General features: G+C 65.9%; 3 protein-coding genes across 5 annotated transcripts; all 3 read right to left on the minus strand.

Annotated features, from left to right (window-relative positions):
- Positions 1–1,897: 1,897 nt before the first annotated feature.
- Positions 1,898–7,090, minus strand: CDC6 (cell division cycle 6). The gene is made up of 12 exons (XM_038162966.1): positions 6,718–7,090; positions 6,228–6,484; positions 5,681–5,989; positions 5,100–5,299; positions 4,859–5,022; positions 4,617–4,723; positions 4,332–4,471; positions 4,151–4,251; positions 3,961–4,025; positions 3,640–3,839; positions 3,385–3,525; positions 1,898–3,178 (listed from the first exon to the last, which is right to left on the minus strand). Exons 2-12 carry the CDS (start codon positions 6,469–6,471, stop codon positions 3,089–3,091), a joined length of 1,761 nt encoding a protein of 586 aa, XP_038018894.1. The 5' UTR covers positions 6,472–6,484; positions 6,718–7,090; the 3' UTR covers positions 1,898–3,088.
- A 218-nt stretch (positions 7,091–7,308) lies between these two features.
- On the minus strand, positions 7,309–18,413 carry WIPF2 (WAS/WASL interacting protein family member 2). Of its 3 annotated transcripts, none has more exons than XM_038163124.1 (9): positions 18,348–18,413; positions 13,077–13,146; positions 12,302–12,414; positions 11,996–12,128; positions 11,738–11,857; positions 10,656–11,309; positions 9,399–9,608; positions 9,188–9,289; positions 7,309–8,490 (listed from the first exon to the last, which is right to left on the minus strand). In XM_038163124.1, the coding sequence occupies exons 3-9, from the start codon at positions 12,362–12,364 to the stop codon at positions 8,450–8,452; spliced, it is 1,323 nt and encodes a 440-aa protein (XP_038019052.1). In that variant the 5' UTR covers positions 12,365–12,414; positions 13,077–13,146; positions 18,348–18,413; the 3' UTR covers positions 7,309–8,449. The 3 variants fall into 3 exon arrangements, with proteins under 3 accessions (XP_038019052.1, XP_038019049.1, XP_038019051.1); XM_038163121.1 differs by lacking the exon at positions 18,348–18,413 and adding an exon at positions 13,280–13,415; XM_038163123.1 differs by lacking the exon at positions 13,077–13,146 and having other exon boundaries at positions 18,348–18,412.
- LOC119712038 lies at positions 12,409–17,373 on the minus strand. The gene is made up of 3 exons (XM_038162844.1): positions 16,476–17,373; positions 13,077–13,384; positions 12,409–12,414 (listed from the first exon to the last, which is right to left on the minus strand). Exons 1-3 carry the CDS (start codon positions 17,353–17,355, stop codon positions 12,409–12,411), a joined length of 1,194 nt encoding a protein of 397 aa, XP_038018772.1. The 5' UTR covers positions 17,356–17,373.
- Positions 18,414–18,681: the final 268 nt, after the last annotated feature.

Raw genomic sequence — 18,681 nt, forward strand, 5'->3', positions numbered from 1 at the left:
GAGATGGATGGGGAGTCCCGGAGCTGCCCCCCCAGGCTCAGAGGGGAAGGGCTGGGGGCACCTGTGGCACCCCCGGGGGCACAGAGTGCCTGTACCCAGAGGAACTCCCCGCTCTGTCTGTCCCCGGAGAGATGCTGATCCTGGCGAGGGGATGGCGATGGAGACACGGACATGGACACGGGCCCAGAAGGGCACCCAAAGCCCTGCACCCACCAGCACAGCCCAGGCCCTGCGGCACGAGGGCAGGGAGGGCAGTGGGGCAGGAGCTCCCCTGGCACATGTGAGGAGTGTAGGCAGCCTCAGCACATGCCCCGGGGCGAGTCACACTGGCCCCCCTGGCTGCCCAGGACCCTTGGGTGCCTGTCAGGATCCCACTGCGCCCACACAGGAGGGTGATGCCCACCGGGCCGCTCAGCCCGTTCCCGTGCCTCAGTTTCCCCGGTGTGCTCACCAGAACAAGGCCGGACGCCCAGCCCGGTGCAGCCGCCGGCCCCTTCCCCGCACACCGGGGCCGCGGCGGCGAGGCCCAGGCGCCGGCATGTGCTCAGCCCAGTGGAATGTGCCAAATCACTCCCAGATGTGCACGGCGGCCAGCCCGACCCCCCTTCCGCTCCCACCGGGACACCCACCGGGGACCCCGCCGAGCCCGGCCCCGCGGCACCGAGCCCATCGCCGGCCGCGTCCCGCGGCGTCGCGGCAGCGAGGGCGGGCAGGGCGGGTGCCGGGGCGAGGCGGGAGGTGCCACCGGCACCCGCGTCCCCCGTGCCACCGAGGCGCGGCGGGGTCGCGCGGGGTCCCGCAGCCGCCGCCCCGGTGCCAGGCGGGAGCAGCCGGGCGGAACGGGGCTGTCAGATGGAATCTGGGTGCCGGCGGTGACGGCGCGGCGGGAGGCGGCCGTGCCCGCCACGTGGCCGCTTATGTAAGGAGAGTGCAAGGGAGGACAGCGAGGCAGCCGGGGCACCGGGGACACCGCCGAGGGGACACCGAGCCCCCGCCCGGCCCCGTGGGCACCGCACGTGTGTGCGTGTATGTGTGTGTGTGTGTGCGGGGACACCGGTGCTGGAGTCGGGGGACAGGAGCCTGGCGGTGCCACATCGCTGCTGGGTGTCGCGGGGTGTCCCTGCTGCCACCGCAGCGCTGGCGGCCCGCGGTGACGAACGGCTCCGGCGGCGGCTCCGGCACCCACGCGCCCGGATCCAGCTGCGCCATCGATTTTTCATCCACTGCGGCAGAGCGCGGCTGGGGCTGGCACTGCCACGGCCAGGGATGGCCTGTCCCCTGCGCTGCCCCCGCTGTCCCCATCGCCAGCACGCAGCCGGGACACCGCGGGGACACTGCCGGCGCTGGCAACCCCCCGGCTGCCCAGCCCCACATGTGGGGGTGTCCCTGTGCCGCCGTCACCTCACCCATCACCACGGGGGGACACGGGGGGACACGGCGGTGGAGGAACGCGGGGACAGAGGCAGGAGGATGCCTGCCAGCATCGCCGCCGCGGACCCGCACGCTGCCAGGCGCTTCCTTCCTGACACCGCCACCGTGTGCCGTGTCACCGTGTGCCGGGGGCGGCGGCACTCCCGGGGCCGGCACAAGGCAGGACGCGGCCGCTGTCACCCGTGGCGACCCCCCGGTAGCCCACGGGCCGGACGATGCCGGTACCCGCTCATCCCCAGAGCCCGGTGACAGGCGGCTGGGTCACGGCGCCCGCCGAGCCCCACGGTGCGGGGAGGGACAAGGACGGGCTCCTGGCATGGCGAGGGCACCGGGACAGAGCCCGCAGCGGGCACAGCCCGGGCTGACCCCGGCGCCCGCCCGTGCCGCCGCACACGTCCGACGCACGGCGGGGCCGGCTATAAATAGCGGCGGCAGCCTGGGCTCAGCCCGCCCGGGGCTCCCAGGTCCCCCCGTGCCCCCCCTGCCTCGCTTTCCCCGCCGCTCCCCGCGGCCAGCAGCGACCCACGCGTCCCCAAGGTGTCCCCTGGCCCTGCACCCCGCGGCCCCAGCGGGGCTCCCCTCTGTGTCCTTGTCCCCGGCAGCCGGTGGAAATGTCCCCGGTGGAAATGTCCCCGTGTCCTGCGAGCCGCGGGGATGCCACAGAGCAGAGGGGCAGAGCCGGGGTGGAGCTGGAGCTGGGACATAGCGGGGTCACCCCCTGGGGCCACAGGGAAACTGAGGCACACCGGGGACTCCAGTACCACGTCCTCCCCCACCAGCAGCACCCCATTCCCGGCCAGGAGCTGCTGCGGGGTCCTGGGGGACAGGGTGGGATGGCAGAGGTAGGGTGGGATGGAGGGATGTGGGGAGCAAGCAGAGCCTCATCCCCTCCCACTCCCCCCACCCCCATTTGGAGCCCCCAACGCCCCCCCCCGCATGATGAGGAAGCTGCAAAATTAGGTCAAAGCGTCCATTATTTAACAGAAACGGAGGAGCTGGGGCCAGGAGCTGAGGCTGGGGCTGCAGCACACGAGAGGGGCTGGGGAGGACAGGGCTGGGTCCCCACAGCCGTGGGGCAGGCAGGGACTGGGGGAACAGGGGTGAAACAGGAGGCAAAGCTGAACCAAAATGACTTTATTTCACGGCAAGAGATAAAAGGATGCCCCCTGTCCTCTCCCCTGCAGGGGTCCCTGCCCCTCCTGTGCCACTGCCAGCACAGGGACCCAGAGCAGGGCTGGCATGGGAAGATTCTCCCTGCAGCCAGAGTGGTCAAGAAGGTTCCAGAGAGCCCCAGAAGGCTGTGAAAGAGTTGGGAGGGAGCAAATATGGTCCAGGATTTGTGGCAGAAGCAACACCAGACCTCAGGACTACACACCAGGGTGGCAAGGGGGACCAGGAGCACCCCACTCCCTGCAAAAGGGCTGGGGGGGCCACAGAGGGGCTGGGGGGTGTCCCAGCCTCCCACCTAAGCTCTCATCACGCAGAAATTAATAACATTAATAATATTATTACATTAAAATATTAATAAAAAGACCCCAGACTGAGACAGCCCCAGGGCAGAACTTGACAAATGTCCAAAACCTTGAGAAGCACTTGTCTGCTCTTGCTACAGCAGCAAAACCCCCTCGGGGCCATGGGGAGGGGGTTTCTGGGGGGGTTAGTGCAGCCCCTGGGTGAGGATGCTGCCCACCAGCGCCGTGTCCTGCAGCCTGTGCTCCAGCGCTGCCTCCTCCAGCATCAGGGAAACCTGGGAGGGAGAACAGGGGTGCTCAGCACCGAGCTGCCAGATCCTGCCCCACACTCCCACCCCTGGATTGTGTCCCAGTGCTGTCACCACACCCTGCCAGGGAGAAGAGGGGTGCTCAGCACCGAGCTCCCAGATCCTGCCCCAGTTCCACCACTGGATCGTGTCCCAGAGCTGTCACCAGACCCTGCCCCAGCACCCCACGGTACCTTGGCCAGCCGGGCTTCCTTGGCCTTCTTGAGCTCGAGGACACCCCGGGACTCCAGGAGGGTGACAAGGGACAGACACTCGGCCTGGTCGACGGCGGGGAGCTTGTGCCGCCGGCACACCTGGCTGTAGGTGTCGTGGAGCTGGGGAGGCCACGGGGGGGGGGGGGTTACACCACAGCCAAGCCCCCAAGGGACACCCCAGGGACACCCACCCAGTGCCAGGTGCAGCCCTGAGAGGGTGCCACCGCCACTCACCTTCCCCAGGGTCACCTCACGGGCGTGGGAGTGCCGGGCCAGCAGGAGCAGGGAGCAGAGCAGCATCTTCTGCTGCAGAGGGAAGGTGTCCTGGGCCCCCCGGGACCCCCCTGCCAGCCTGTCCCCAAACACCTCGGAGAGCACCCGGGAGATGTGCAGGAGCCCCACGCGCTTGGGGACAGGGGACACCGGGGAGTCACCTGTGGGACAGAGAGAGCATCCCGGGGAGGTGAGAACGGGGAGAGAGGCGCCCCACAAAGGGAGCCCAGCTTCCTGCTGAGGAGCCCCCGCAGGGTTTTGGCTCTGGCAGCAGCGACTCACCCCTGGGCAGCGGCTTGAGCAGGGTCTGGCCTCGCACCTCCAGCTCCACCACCTCCACGGCGCGCCTGGGGAGGGACAGCCCTGAGCGCCAGGCACCCCTGGCACGGGCACCCCTGGAGCAGGGAGGCCACGGAGACTCACAGGGACCAAGGTGGCCCTGGCACCACCGGGTTTTGGGGCGCACACTGACCTACAGACATCCAGGGCCTTGCGAGCATCACCGGAGACCGCAGAGACCTTGCGGGCACAGAACTGGAGCGCAGCAGAGTCCAGCACGGGGTCACCTGCCACCTGTGGGGCACCAGGGCTGTCAGTGCTGCCACCTGTGAGGCCACCCGTGTCCCCCCACTCTGTCGTCCCCGTGTCCCCACCTGCCCCAGCCGCTCCTGCAGGATGAGGGTGAGCTGCTCCTTGGTGTAGGGGGGGAAGTGCAGCAGCCTGGGCTTGCCAGCCAGGTGGGCTCCCAGCCTGGCCAGGCTCCGGTCTGTCAGGTCCAGGGCATTGGCCAAGCCTGCAGGGCAAGAGGAAGAGGAGGATGAGGGCTGTTCTCCAAGGAGAGAGCAGGAGTGGGCTGCAAAGGGAAGTCTCCATCACTCCCACTAAAGAGGGAGGGTGGCCAGGGCAGCAGTGCACCCTCCTACACCCTGCACACTCACCCACGAGGACGAGCCTGGAGCCGGGCAGCTGAGGCCACTCAAAGAGGGTGTAGAGCACGTCCTGGCCCTTGCTCTCCAGCTGGTCCAGCTCATCCAGCACCAGGAGGCTGTGGGAGAGCTCAGATCAGCCCCTGCTCTGTCCCCTCACAGCACTCCAAGCAGGGAGAGCAGAGCTGCTGCCAACCTGCCTCTCCTGGAATCCAGGGGAAGCCCACTCCACCCACCAGAGACAGGGAACTCACACCATGGGCCCCTGGGCCGTCAGATGCTTCTCCAGGCTCCGGACACGCTCCCGGCCAGTGGCCACGGGCAGCCCCAGCTGCTGTGCCAGGGCAGGGAAGACGCTGTGGGGGCTGCCCAGTGCCATGCAGTTCAGCACCACAGTCCTGCTCCCGGCCAGCTTGTCCTGCCGGGAATGGGAACGTTACACCGGCCCCATCCCACTGCCCCCCAGCAGCCCCCCAGCCCGGCCGCGGCACACACCTTGCAGTCGAGCAGAACACGGCTCAGACAGGCTGTTTTCCCGGTCCCAGGGGCTCCGGACACGTAGAGGCTGCCGGGCCGGCGCCCCAGGACGTGTTCCAGCAGGAACTGCCTGAGCATCCCCGTCTCCCGCTCCCGGCCCTGCAGCCGCTCCGGCACGGCCGCGTGCAGCACCTGCTTGGCCTGCTGGTAACAGGTTCCTGCAGGGGAGCAAGGGGACTCAGGGAGGGAGGTGGCACTGCTGGGACCCCCTCCCAAGTGATCATCATCCCCATCCATGTCCCCATCCCCATCCCTGCCTTCATATCTATCCCTAGCTCCATACACACACCCCTATCCTCATATCCCCATCCTTTGCTCCACCCTCAACTCGACCCTATCACCATTCCTACCCATATTCCCAATCCCTATCCCATCCCTGCACCCCCATCCCATCCGTAACCCCACACCCAGCCCTGCTCACCCTCACAATCCCATCCATAACCCCCCACACCCAGCCCTGCTCACCCTCACAATCCCATCCATAACCCCACACCCAGCCCTGCCCACCCTCACAATCCCATCCGTAACCCCACACCCACCTTCCTGCCTGAAGAGCCGGGTGCGTGGGTGCTGCCCGCTGAGCCCCGAGCTCCGAGGGGTCTCTGGCCCCCCGCTCCGTGGGGATGGCCCCGAGCTCCGAGGGGTCTCTGGCCCCCCGCTCCGTGGGGATGGCCCCGAGCTCCGGGGGGTCTCTGGCCCCCCGTGCCGTGGGGATGGCCCCGAGCCCTTGGGCTGCTCGGGGGAGGCAGAGGGGTCCCCAAAGAGCAGGCGACGGCCCCGGTTCTCCTTGCTGCGTTTGGCCGGGGAGCAAGGTAAGGAATGGGGGACATTGCACAGGTTGTCATCACCTGCGGGGACAACAAGGTGATGGTGACACAGGGCCGCTCTCCCTGGGGAAGTTTGTGCTTCACCCCTCCCCAAAAACCCCGCGGGAGAAGCTCTTCCTCCCGAAATGGGGGTAAAGCGCCCGTGCAGCCGGAGCAGAGCCGGGCGGGGCTGGGTCCATCTGTCTGCCCCAGCCCCCCCGGGATGAGAAGGGGGGTGCGCCCCCCGCCATTCCCGGGGGGTCCCGGTGGAGAGACTCACCCAGGCGTTTGCGGGGGCTCAGGGGCTGCACTTTGGGGCTCAGAGGCTGCGCTGTGGCCCGGCCTGAGCGTGTGTCCGGGGTGGCCTGGCCGGAGCCGGCGGAGCCCGAGGCTTTGGAACGCGGCGAGGGGCGCAGAGCAGGGGCGCCGGGGTCGCTCTTGGCCGAGGGGGCAGCGAGGCGTCGGGCGCTCCGTGTGCGGGGGAAGCCGATGGTGGGCTGGCTCTGCGGGCTGCTGCTGGCCATGGCGGGGCTGCGGCTGCAGGAGAACAGCGGTCAGAGGGCGGGACCGCGGCCGGGTGAGAGAAACCGCCAGCCCCGCGGGTCCCGGCCACCCTGCCCTCCGAGTCCCAGTATCCCCTGCGCTGCCCCCCATCTCTGGCCCCCATGGCCCCCCAAGCCCCCTCGGGTCCCCCCATGGCCTCCCAAGCCCCCCATGGCCCCCCAAGCCCCTCGGGTCCCCTCCGGGTCCGCGCCGCTGCCGCCACCCACCTTCTCGCGCCAAATCAGCCCCGGCTCCGCACTTCCCGCCACCAGGCCGAGCTGGCCCCGCCCCTTCCTCCCCATTGGCTGCGCCGCTGCCGCCGCCGCCAATCGGCGCTGCCGGAGGAAAGGCCGCAACAGAGCAACCAATCAGCGAGCGCGCCCGAGGCAGGGCGGAAGGCGCCGGGCGCGGCGTGCGGGGCACGCTGGGAGCTGTGGTCCGCCTGCGGGTACTCCGCGCTCCCGGTGCCCCCAGCGCTCCCACGGCCCGCACCCCCCAGCCCAGCCTTCCCCGTACTTCCAGTGACCCCAGTTCCTCCTATACTGCTTTTCTACTGCCGCCCAGTCTTGTTTCTCCACGCTCCCAGTGTTCCCCACGGCGCTTCCCCCATGCTGCCAGTGCCCACACGCGCCAATCCCTCCTCCCCCTGCTCCCAGTACCCACAATACCCCTTCCCCCTGTCCCAGTGCCACCAGTAACCCCCATCCTGCGCTCCCAGTACCCCCCACCCTGCCTGCCAAAGTGCCCTGCTCCCAGTCCTCGGGGCATCACTTCCAAGAAAGAAAAGGGGTTCCTGGGAAACTCCCCCTTAGACAGTGTCCTTGACATCATTAATCACTTTATTACTTTTATTTAAATGTAATTTCCAGCTCCTCCAAATTCCTCTGTTCCCTTTTAAAAGGGCCCCTCGCTCCAGGAGGGGCAGAACCGTGTTGAACCTTTATTAAACCCAAAGGGCAGCGCTGGGGGGGCTCATTCTCCAGAGAAACCCCCCACTCACCCCTCACCCACCTCGCTCCAGCCTCAACAGGGGAAGGTCCATCATCATAGAAAAAAAAAAAAAATCCCCTGAATGAGCCCCAAACCCGTCTGCAGGGGTGTCCCCCCTGCACCCCGTGCCCTTCCTGCTGTGGTACAGAGAGATCAGTAACTACGTTAGTGTGACCCCGCCGCGGGGCCGGGACCACCCGTCGGACAGGGAGTGTAAGGCAAAACATCACCGGCCCCCAGGGCCCCCCACGTGCCCCCCGATGCGTCAGACCCAGCACAAACGGCCCCCCTCACTTGTAATTAGTGTTTTCTTGTTAAAATGCTCAAGTTTGGGGGGGAGTCAGCAGTGAGAGCCAGGGGAATCCCAGGGGGAAGTGCCAGGGGAGCAGTGGTTTTGAGGGGGGTCCCCCTGCGGGGTCAGAGAAAGGGGGTCCCCACCAGCTGTTGGGGTGTCCCTGCATGGTCCCACTCATGTTCCCCCCCGCCTCCACCGGCTCCTGTGCAAAAAAGCAATGGGCTGTGCTGGGATAACAAGGCTCCACCAGGATAACGAGGCTCTGCCGGCCTGTCCCTGCTTCCCCCCGCTCTGGGGGTCTCACGGCATGTCCATTCCCTGCCTGACCCCAGCCCCCCTCCACGAGCCCCCCTGGTCCCAACAGCCAGCACACGGCTCGGCCTCAAGTCCCGTGCCCGGCTCCCAGGCAGACCCCGACCCAGGATCCACGAGGAGGAACGAGGGATGGACCCATCCAGGCTTGCCACGAGGTCACCGACTCCTGGGGGGTGCATAGATGAGGCGGGGCTGGCGGAGCACGCTGGACTGGGGGGATCTGGTGTCCTGGGAAAACCGGAGAGGCTGGGAGTGTGTCATGCAGGATCCGGGGCGCTGGGGGCTGGGGGGGTCCGGCTGAGGAAGGGGAAGGAGGTCCATGTCTCTGCTCTGGAACAATCCACCCGCACAGCCCGCTTTCACCTGGGGATGGGGGGCAGAGGGGGAGCCCCACGCGTAGCTGGAAGACAAGGAAGCCTGTTGGAAGCGGGAGCTCCGCAGAGCCGGATCCAGCACGTCTGCTTTCCCTCCTCCACACCCCCGCGCCAGCTGCCGGCCCCCCCCCGACCTCCCCGCGGAGATCTGGAGCCTGGGATTTGCGCCTGGCAGCAGCCGCTGCAGCCGCACCGAGCTCGGGGCTTTTCAAACCCGCATTAAACATTCATGGCTCTAAAAATAAACGAGCATCCCATTCTCCCCGGAGTCTCCGCCGGGATCCGCAGCGCTGACGTGCAGCACCAAGGGCACTTTGAGCTCTGCCGGGCCCGAGCGCCCGTGCTCGGGGCTTATCCTGGGATACACGGAGGGTCTGCATCCCCCCCAGCCCTGCTCTGGCCGCGGGGTCCTTCGAGATCCCCTCTGGTGCCAAAGGTGCTCAGCAAAGGCTGGAATGAGCTCTGCAGCATTTCCCAGCAGGCAAACCAGGAGCAGGTGGGATAGGGCATCCGCACAGCCCAAATTTCTGCCCTGCCCCACGGCACAGAGAGCTGCCTCCAGGGCTTGGGACCCCAGGGAACGGGGCTCAGCACCCCCAGAACACCAGCAGAGCCCAGGGCACGGCCACTGCATCACCCACCCTGTGCAGGGACAAAGAGGACAGTGCCAGCCCCGAGGGCACAGGAGGGGAGAGGGAATTTGGGACACCTCCTCCTCCTCACCTCTGTTTGTTTTGCTGGGGTAGATTCTCTGGAAGTATTTATATTCCTCTGGGGCTGGGAAGTCTTCAACGGGATGAAAGGAGTATTTGGATTCAAAGTCATCTGTGAAGAAACGGCAAAAGGGGCAGGTGAGGGAGGGGGGCTCTGGGGGAGCCTGGCCAAAGCCACGGGGCTCGGCTCCGAGGGGGATCCGTGCGGGGGTCCCACTCACCCAGGAATGCTCTGACGGTGGAGATGGAGTCCCGGTGCCCGTTCCGCACGGGCGGCGGTGGCGGCGGGGGCCCGGCCGGGGTCCGGGTGGGTGGCGGCGGGGGCTTCCCCCGGCTGGGGGGCTCGGCGGGGCCGTGCAGTCTGTAGGGGGGCGGGGGCGGGGGGGCGTCGCGCCCTCCGTTCCGCAGCATCGGCGGGGGCGGCGGCGGAGCTGCAGGGACAGCGGGGTCAGCGCGCGCGGCATTCCCGGGGCAAAGCCAGGGACATCCCCCGGAGCGTTCCGGGCCAGCTGCCGCGCCAGACCGCGGCCCAGGGATGCTCCTACGCGTGCCCGGAGATTTCCTGCTCGCTCCTGACATCTGCATTCCTCATCCCTCCACCAGCTGCAGTGCAGGGACCAGCCAGCCCTGATGCCCCACAGCTCACCGCGCACCCCAGGGGCTGCTCCAGCCCCACGTGCTCCAAGCCCACGGCGAGCACAGGTCCGTCTGCACCCGAGGGGATCCCAGGAGCAGCTACGATCCAGCACGTCCCTGAGTCCGAGGGCAGCAGCTCCACATGGAGCCAAGATGCTGCCTGCCAGGACTGGAAGCCACATCCACACTGTCACCGAGGCAGTGACAGGACCTGCGGCCCCTCTGACCCACCTCTCACTCCTGCCCAGCCTCCCGCAGAGGCTCCGTGGCAGTTCGGGCTCCTCATTAGCCTAATTACACTCGGGCTGACAGCGCAGATCCCCAGCTGCAGCTCTGAGGAGGGATTCTGGCAGGGCCAGAAGGACGGAGCGGCTTGGCAGGGGCCCAGGCAGGAGCTGCGGTCTGGCCGGGGAGCCCAGGAGTGCACGGGGGGGCACCGGGGCACAGCCAACAGCAGTCCCAGCCACGGGGACACGCTCCTGAGGGCTGCACACCCAGGGAAAGGCTTCTCCCTGCTCTGCCATAGCTTTTTGCACCCTCCCAGTGACATTCAGGAAGCTCAGGGGAGCTACGCTCTCCCACATTCTCATCTCCCACCCCAGGAGAGCACAGGCAGGAGTTGCCCAGCCACAACCCATGGCCAGCACCAGGCTCGGAGGGAGCTGGATTATCACGGGACATGACCAAGGACATGTGTTAAACACGGCACTGCAACTCCTGCCCCAGCTCATCCCCTACACCGCACAGAAGACTCGCTGTGCCCCGAAGCCACCTGCTGCCCGTCCCCTCCCACCCTGACCACCGCAGCTGCCCCCAGGCACCGTGGAGCGAGCGGCTCTTACCTGCTCCACGGCTCGGGGGGTCTCTGGCCGGCGGCGGGGGGCGGCTGCTCTGCAGGGACGGGGAGGCAGCAGCGGGCGGCGGCGGTGCCAGACCCCGCAAAGGGCCCGGCGCCTTCCTGTGCAAGGAGTTGTGTCTCTGCGGCAGCTCCGGGGCCGACTCGCTGCCGGGGCTGGAGGGGCCGTTGGGGACACCGGGGGGCTGCCGGTAAGGGGGAGGTGGGGGGGCCAGAGACTGGCCCTGAGCGCCCGAGCGGAGGCTGACAGGGGAAGGAGGGGGTTTGATGGGCGGAGGGGCGGGGGGTCCGTCCCTGCTGCCGCCGGGCAGGCGCTGTCCCGGGGTGGGCGGCAGCGGCTTCTCCCGGTTGTAGGGCGAGGCCTTGGCGTGCGCTGGAGGTGGGGCCGGGGGGGCGGCGGCGCGGCGTCCCGGCGGAGGGGGCGGCGGGGCCGAGGAGCTGTGCTTCATGCCGGTGCCACCGGCGGTGCCGGGCCGGGACAGGTCAGGCAGGGAGGGCCTCTGCGTGCGCGGCAGTTCCGGCGGGGAGCCCCGGCTGCTGTCAGCATCGTCCTGAGGGCGGCTGTTGCCGGCCGGCACCGGGGGCCTGGGAGCAGCTGCTCGGGAGCCAGGGACTTGTAGTGTTTGTTTAGCGGAGCTGTCTGCGGGGAAGGAGAGCACAGTGAGGGGTTGGGGACAGCACCGGAGCGGTGCCCTGTCCCTGCACAGAGCCACGGCCAAGGAGGGCCAGGCCACAGGGACAGCCAGGGACGGCTGTTTGGCACACGCAGGGAGCTGGCACTGAGCACAGCCACACACGGCTCCTCTCTCACCACTCTACTCCGTGGCCACCACAGAGAACACACAGAGTTCAGCAATACACGAAACTCCTGCGCCCTCCAAGAAGTCTGTGTGTGGGGCTGAGGCTCAGGGAGGGCACGGCTGGCCTGTGCCATGCATGGGATGTGATTTGGGGTCCTGCCTTTTAGCAGCTGAAATCCCCAGGGACACACACTGAGATCCTCAACCCCTTCCTGCTCAGGGCCCTCCCCAGGGACCCCCACGCAGACCACGGGCAAGTGGCCATTACCTGAGCAGTCCTTGGCTCCCACAGGTCTGAGCTTGGGAACGCCGCCTTGGAAGAGGCCGCCCTTGGGCTGGATGGCAGCTGAGCCGGAGCCGTAGCTGCTGCCGCCGCTGCCCTTGGGCTCTGAAAGGAGGGAGGCAAAGAGGTTAAGCCTGGAATTATCCGCTCCTCCAATGAGGAGCTGCTGGGAACCAGATGGGCAAGCGCCCTGAAGGGCACAGCGGTGTCCAGCGTGGGGCCGGGAGCCTCTGGGGGACTCACTTTCCAGGATGGGTGCACTCCGGTCATTGATTTGGGTCACTTTCCTGAGCTTGGTCCCTTTACAGATGTCCTGCAGGAGGGCCCCGCGGCCCCGCTGCTCCTCTCGGCTCAGCTTCGGCGGTTCCGTGTTCGCCTGGAGAGGAGCAGCAGCTCAGCACCTCCCCAGGACCCCCCGGCACAGGAACAGCCCAGCTCCGCATTCCCAGCCCCCAGAGCACCCCACCCGTGCCACAGCCAGCCTTCTCCAGGGGCAAACGGCCCCACGTGGGGACAGGCCAGCTCCCAGCCCAGCGAGGTGACCCCTACCTGACTGAGGGTGGGGGGCGGCGGGGGGCCGGGGGGCGGCGGCGGGGGAGGAGGGATCGGCATCCTGGCGGCTCCGGGGTCTCAGTGCTGGGGGCAGGCCTGGGCACTCATGCCTGCGGGAAGGGAGGAAGCGGTCAGGGAACGTGGGGAAAGCTGGAGGTGAAACACGGCCCCGGGGAATTGTGCTGGTGCCCTGTGCCCGTGCAGAGCAGCAGCTGGAGCTGCTCTCCCAGGCAGTCCCCACACCCTGGAGCAGCAGGTCCCGGAGGTGGGAGCCAGCACGTCCCCACCCCAAATCCCCAGGGCTCCCACAGCGCCTGCAGACAAAACCCAGGACACGTCTCACACAACCACCTCGCCCGGCAGACAAAACCTGGCCAAGCTGCTCCTGCACCATCCATCCAGCTCCTCCAGCTGCAGCCGGGGGCTGCTCACCGGGGAGTGTGACAGTAGCCCGCCAGCACTGGCACGTGGCCCCGTGCCCTCTCCAGCCATGGCCAGGGCAAATCTGCCAGAAGGCTCCGGCTCCACAGCAGCCAGAGCAGCACGAAGCAGCACAGGACTGTCCTGTGGCTCCTTCCCATCCCTGAATTTCCCGACCTCTTGTCTCCTACATCAACAACCCCCCAGCACTGAAGGCTCTCTGTGCCCCGTAACTCCAAAGCCCCCTCAAAGCTGTCCAAGCAGTCAGCGAAACCAGCTTTCCCAGCACACATCTGGCGATGCTCCAGCTCCTCAGAAGCCCAGAATAAACCTGTCTGGCACCACGGCTCACCTGGAACAGCTCCCGGGGCTCCACGGGGCCCGGCAGCTCCGGTCGGCACTGGAGATGGAACACACAGGGACTGGGGACAGGAAGGGGAGCCTGAATCACTGGGAAGTCACAGGCCCTCGTGCCACTGACAGCAGTGCTCAGGTAGGGCCTCCCATAGCACCGGCTCAGGGAATAGGAATGTGATGACTGGAGGCCTTGCTCACCACATGGAGAGTCCCAGGAGCTCAGGGCAGACCCTGAGGCAGGGGACAAATGTCCCTCTCCGGGCCACAGATGTCCTTCCCACAGGAAAACCTCTTCCACAGTCACTAACGGGAACCACACCAACAGGAGGAAAGGACGGGGCAGTTTCACACCTGAAACTTCCGATTTCCGAGCCCTGACCCCCAGGGCAGGTGACAGAGGGCACGGGAACAGCCCCCACCGCAGGGAAAGTTCCTTTATGACTCAGGTTTGTAGCAGGTATTAACAACCAGATCCCTTCTCCCACTCACCTCCTGCTAGATAAACTACAACTTCCTAATCCCACAGGACACAGGTCCATCCTCTGTCAGACATTCCCGGGGTGTGAGAAGCAGGGAGCAACAGCATGGCTGCCACAGCAGCAGCTCCCCTGCCCTCGGGCAAACCACTGGCTCTGGGGTTCAGGGAAACAAATAAATACCTAAACTGCCTTTTGATTAAAATCAGCTCTTCTGCCCTGTGAGAAGTCCTCAGCTACAGCTTCATCAGGAAGACATTCCTCCCTCTGTCTTATGGCATTTTCCATGTCCCTGACACTCCCAGCTCCCCAGTGCCCTTCTGTAACAAACGTGCTGCTCCTTCTCCCCAGCCCGACTCGAGGCCTCCCCCCCAGGAGCCAACAGCCATCGATCCCTGCGGACACTCCAGCTGGGAACAACACCCCGCAAACCCATCCAGCCTCAGCCTTTCCCACTGGAGCAGGATCACAGGCGGCTCTGAACGTGCTCGTCTGGGATGTGTTGGAACAGGAACACTTTTCCCTGCGCTCCTTCCCAGCCGCGGTGGGATCACAGGGCCAGGGTGGCACGAGTGGCTCCGGGCAGAGCCCCAGCCGTGCCGGATCAGCTGCCGGAGGGAATTAGCAGGGATCCAGCTGAGGAACACGCCAGGTAATGAGACTCCTGACTCGGGCTCGTGTGTCACAGCCCTGAGCCAGCACAGGAGGGATGCCAGGGCCACCACCTTCCGACCCACGGGAACGTCACGCGTTGTGTCCCCGCTCTGCTGCTGCGCCAGCTGGTTACTCCCAGGGTGACACTTCCCTTGGTGGCCCCTGTGACAGCCACGCATCTCACAGACAGACAAACAGGGATTTGTCAGCTGGCACAACCCATCCAGTGCCACCCGTGCCAGGCCAGCACTGCTGGGGTCTCTCAGTGTGACCTGCTGACACCCTGTGACAGGCTCCAGACAGTCCACAGGGACAATCCACAGGGACAATCCACAGGGACCTGCAGGACAACGGGGGTATTTCTACAAACAGATCACGAGTCACTATCTCCCCTCTAAGGTGCCCTTACAGCAAAACCTGAGCTCGGATCCAGGCTCTGACCTAGAAGAGCGAGAGGAAAGGAGAGAAGAGTTTAAGCTAAAGCAGCTTGAGGATAAACTGGAGCTGAATTCCCAAGAAACAGGTCATTCCATTTCGGTGCACGGCCCCGTTCGGGCTGGGGATTAACAGCAAAGGTCACATTGAAAAACCAAAATCGAGAGGCCCCGAACTCAGCACACGGCTGGGAAAAGCTGAGAGCTCCGGGTGGGAACGGTGCCTTTGAAATACAGCCTGGATCTTTCATGTGCAAGAAGACAGACCCAGCTGATACAGATTAGGGAGACAGGAGCTAAATCCTCCAGGAAGAGAAAAAAGGGGGGAGTTCTCCTCCCAGCACCCCTTCCTGCCTGGCAGAAGCTATCCCTGTGAACAACACTCCGACTTCTCTGCGCTCCTTCTCCTTTGTTCTTCCCTACCAGGACCCTTCCACCAAGGAAGGAACCTCTGAGGGCTCCATAAGCTGTGGAGGCTGCTCCCTGTGCTCACAGGGAAAGTGGCTGGGAAGAGCTGAATCCAGAGACGCCAGTGGATAAAAGCTGGGCTGAGGCAGGAGGGGCAGGTTTACACAGTGCCTTTGCTTTTCCAATCCAAACCAAACCTCAGGAAAGCTCTGAGCAAAGCAGGAGGAAAACAAGGTGTGAAAAGCTGTCCCTTGGGAGGAGGGAGAGATCAGCAGATTGAGGTCACTCTGTGGAAAGCTGCTTCAGAGCTGCCGTTCCACAGGCTGGAGCCCACCGCTGCCACAGACGCCTCGGCAGCGACTTGGATCAGCACTTCCCTGCCAGCCCCGGGATCAAAACATTACTAAATCCCAAGAACTTGACATTCAGCTGCCCCTTGTCCTCTAAAAGCAGCAGGATTGGGCAGATCCAGCCCAGCCTGGGAGACATGCCACGTTTTCCAGGCATTTTTCAAGTCTCTGTTTGCTGTGGAGGGAATTGAAACGCCCTCCCCAGCAGCAGCCCCCATCCCTCTCATCCCGGGGGGATTGCTGCTGGAGCAGGACAGGCAGCAGCAGTGACCTTCAGCCGCCTATTTCCTCGCTTTTCAGAGGGATTTGGGCTCCGGGCGGATTTGTATTTCACATTTGCAAGCCCGAGCTGCAGCGCCTCATCCTCAGGGAGGCTTTGAACTGCAGATCAAGAGGAATTTCCACCCTCTGATGTCGGTGCAGAAATGCGGCCGCACCGGTTTGGGAACGACTTCCAAGGCTGGACCTCTCCAACACCCGCCCCCGCGCCTTTATCTTCCCTCTCTTCCCAACCAAACCCGCAGTTCCTCGTCACCCCCTCCCAAATTCCAACCCTGTCCTCCACAGCCTGACATTCCTGCCCGCTCCCGAGGAGCTGAGGATGCTACATAAATAATTTATCCTGAGCGACAGCCATCGCAGGATTTAAGGTCATTCGAGCTTTTAAAATCCTATCAGCATGCTTCCCGAGCCGAGCTGCCAGCTCCATTTGGAGCATCCCGCGGAGCCGGCGCATCCCTGCGTGCAGACAGACAGACACGCTCCGGCCCCGCGGGATCCAGACGCTCCCTGTGAATTATTAACCACCCGCGGGCTCTGACGAGGCGTTTTCAACAAAAAACCCCCAACTCCAGAGTTTCTAATTCCTCGGGGATGAGCTCCACAGCCTCAGTTTCCCCATCCACCCACAGCTTCCACAACTTCAGCTTCCCTATCCACCTGCAACTTCCACATCCTCCGTTTTCCTCTCCACGGTTTCCTTGGCCTCAGTTTCCCCCATTCCCAGTTTCCCATAGCACCCCCAGCTCAGTCTGCCCCTTGCTCCCATCTCAGGTCACTCAGCAGAGGGAACCTTTAATCAGGAGCAAGGCACCCCGTCCCGAAATTCCGCTGCAGCAGAAGGAAAAGCAGGAAAAGCCCGTCCTGCCAGGCCCGCAGCCTCCCCTGGCGCTCCCCCTGGGCCGAAGAGGCAAAAGGAAGGCGGGAAGGGAGAGGTGGCACACGAGGGGCTGGGCAGGAACCGAGGGGCTGGGCAGGAAGCGCTGAATTATTCCAGCGGGAGGAAGCGGCCGGAGGCGCGGGGACTTCCCGGTTCCTTGGAGCCGGAGCTGGGAATTCCGGGTGCAGCGATCCCGACAGAGCGGCATCCCGCAGCGCTCCCGGTGCACCGGCCCGCCCCTCCGAGCAGGGAGTCCTGGATGTGTTTCCCTGGACTGCCCAGAAAAAGCTGTGGCTGCCCCATCGCTGAAAGGGTTCCAGCTTGGACGGGGCTCGGAACAAGCCCTTTCCAGTGGAAGACGGGATTTAAGGTCATTTCCAAGTCGAGTCATTCCAGGATTCCATGGAACTGTGTCCGTGGTCATCCCTAAGCCACCACAGGCTCCAAAAGGTCCTTCTGTACCCCAAATAAGGTCCCCCCCCCGTCCCGACAGGTCCCAGTGCACCCCCAGCCCTTTCTGGGTCTGGACACCCACAGGGTGGGGGTCCCGAGTGCTCCTAGGAATCAGAGTGAGGGTCCCAGGGGTCACAGAGGGGGTCCAGGGAAGGGTGGGGAGGTCCCAAGGGTCATGGGAGGGGTCCCAGGTAGACACAGGGGTCACACCGAGGGTCTCTGGCCCCTGATCCTGCCAGTTCTGGGCAGCGCCAAGGGGGTCCTGGGGAGGGGACCCTGAGGTGACCCAGGAGTCGGGGGGAGGGGTCAATGGGGTCATGGTGGGGGTCTCAGAGGCCATGGGGGAGGCCCAGGGGTCACAGTCTCCATGTTGAGGGTCCTCATGGTGGGTCCTGGGGAGAGGGGTGGAAGGGTCCAGGGCATCAATATGGGGGTCTCAGAGGGGTGCAGGAGTCATAGTTGGGGTCCCAGACCCCCAGCCCTGCCAGCTCTGGCGACCCTCAGGTTGGGGGTCCTGGGGAGGGGTCCCTGAAGTGACCCAGGGGTCAGGGTGAAGGGGTCCAGGGCTCAGTGCAGTGACCTCAGGGCAGTCCCAGAGGGGCCAGGGTGGAAGTCCCAGACCCCTGGCCCTGCTGGTTCCAGCCAACCCAAAGACAGGAGTCCAAGGAGGGGTAGAGAAATCCAGGAGGTCAGCATGGGGGTCCCAGGCCACTTGTCCTGCCAGTTCCAGGCACACCCAGGGTGGGGGCACAAGGAGGGTCCTGGGGAGGGACCCCACACCTAACTCAAAGGTCAGGGTGGAGGGGTCAAGGACAGGACGGGGGTCTCAGTGGAGGTCCACGAGGGTCCTGGGGGTGGCTCTCAGAGGAGACCTTGAGGTCAGAGTGGGGGTCCCCATGGTGGTGGGGTGACAAAGCCCCAGACCCGCAGGTTCTGGGCACACCCAAGCTGGGGGTCCCGGGCAGTTCTGGGGAAGGGTCCCTGACGTGACCCAGGAGTCGGGGAGGGGGGCGATCTCACAGGCGGCCCAGGGCTCAGGGTGGCAGGGTCCAGGGGGTCCATGTGGGGGCTCCAGCCCCCCCCGGCCTCGCCGGTTCCTGTCACTCCATAGCCGGCCCCGCGGACCCCTCAGCGGGCCCCGGGCCCCCCCAGATCCGCGCAGGCCTCAGCGCGCCCCCAGCCCCGCCGGTCCCAGGCTCCGCACAGGCCCCACGCGCCCACCCCAAGCCACCACACCCCACACAGGCGTCCCGCGGCCGCAGTGCCGGCCCCCCGAGCCCCGCGAGCCCCGGCCCGGCCCCGCCGATCCCCCCCCGGCCCTCCCCCGCTCACCCGCGGCTCCTCCCGCCGCTCCCGGCCCCGGCCCCGGCCCCGCCGAACGAAATGGCGGCCCTGGCCCCTCTGCGCCTGCGCGGCCAATCCGGATGTGGGCGGGGCACGGCGGGGCAGCGGCGCCATGATGAGGAGGTCGGGCGGCCATGAGGGAAGCGCCCGTCATCGCCGTATCGGGAAGGGCACGGCGGCTCCGTGAGCACGCAGTGCCGCCGTGTCCCGGTGACCGAAGGCAGAGCGGCACCACCGGGAAGAAATTCCTCGCTCTGCGCCGGAGAGCTGCTGAAGGCCCGTGGTACCGCGACAGAGCACGGCTATGCCGCCTGTCTCCCCC

This window comes from Motacilla alba, chromosome 27 (genome assembly GCF_015832195.1).
Source record: "Motacilla alba alba isolate MOTALB_02 chromosome 27, Motacilla_alba_V1.0_pri, whole genome shotgun sequence".
Taxonomy (NCBI): Eukaryota; Metazoa; Chordata; class Aves; order Passeriformes; family Motacillidae; genus Motacilla; species Motacilla alba.

What these genes read in the sequence shown, in the direction of transcription:
- CDC6 (XM_038162966.1), bottom strand. Translation starts at nt 6,471, where the DNA reads ATGGCCAGCAGCAGCCCGCAGAGCCAGCCCACCATCGGCTTCCCCCGC. An exon ending in CTCCAGGCTCGTCCTCGTGG is followed by an intron (nt 4,472 to 4,616) that starts GTGAGTGTGCAG and finishes CTTGCCCTGCAG; the next exon opens with GCTTGGCCAATGCCCTGGAC. An exon ending in AAGGCCCTGGATGTCTGTAG is followed by an intron (nt 4,026 to 4,150) that starts GTCAGTGTGCGC and finishes GTCCCTCCCCAG; the next exon opens with GCGCGCCGTGGAGGTGGTGG.
- WIPF2 (XM_038163124.1), bottom strand. Translation starts at nt 12,364, where the DNA reads ATGCCGATCCCTCCTCCCCCGCCGCCGCCCCCCGGCCCCCCGCCGCCC. An exon ending in CCCCCCGAGCCGTGGAGCAG is followed by an intron (nt 9,609 to 10,655) that starts GTAAGAGCCGCT and finishes CTGTCCCTGCAG; the next exon opens with CTCCGCCGCCGCCCCCGCCG. An exon ending in CCCCAGCAAAACAAACAGAG is followed by an intron (nt 8,491 to 9,187) that starts GTGAGGAGGAGG and finishes CTTGTCTTCCAG; the next exon opens with CTACGCGTGGGGCTCCCCCT.
- LOC119712038 (XM_038162844.1), bottom strand. Translation starts at nt 17,355, where the DNA reads ATGGCCTCTGAGACCCCCACCATGACCCCATTGACCCCTCCCCCCGAC. An exon ending in TGCCTTGCTCCTGATTAAAG is followed by an intron (nt 13,385 to 16,475) that starts GTTCCCTCTGCT and finishes GGTTCCCGTTAG; the next exon opens with TGACTGTGGAAGAGGTTTTC.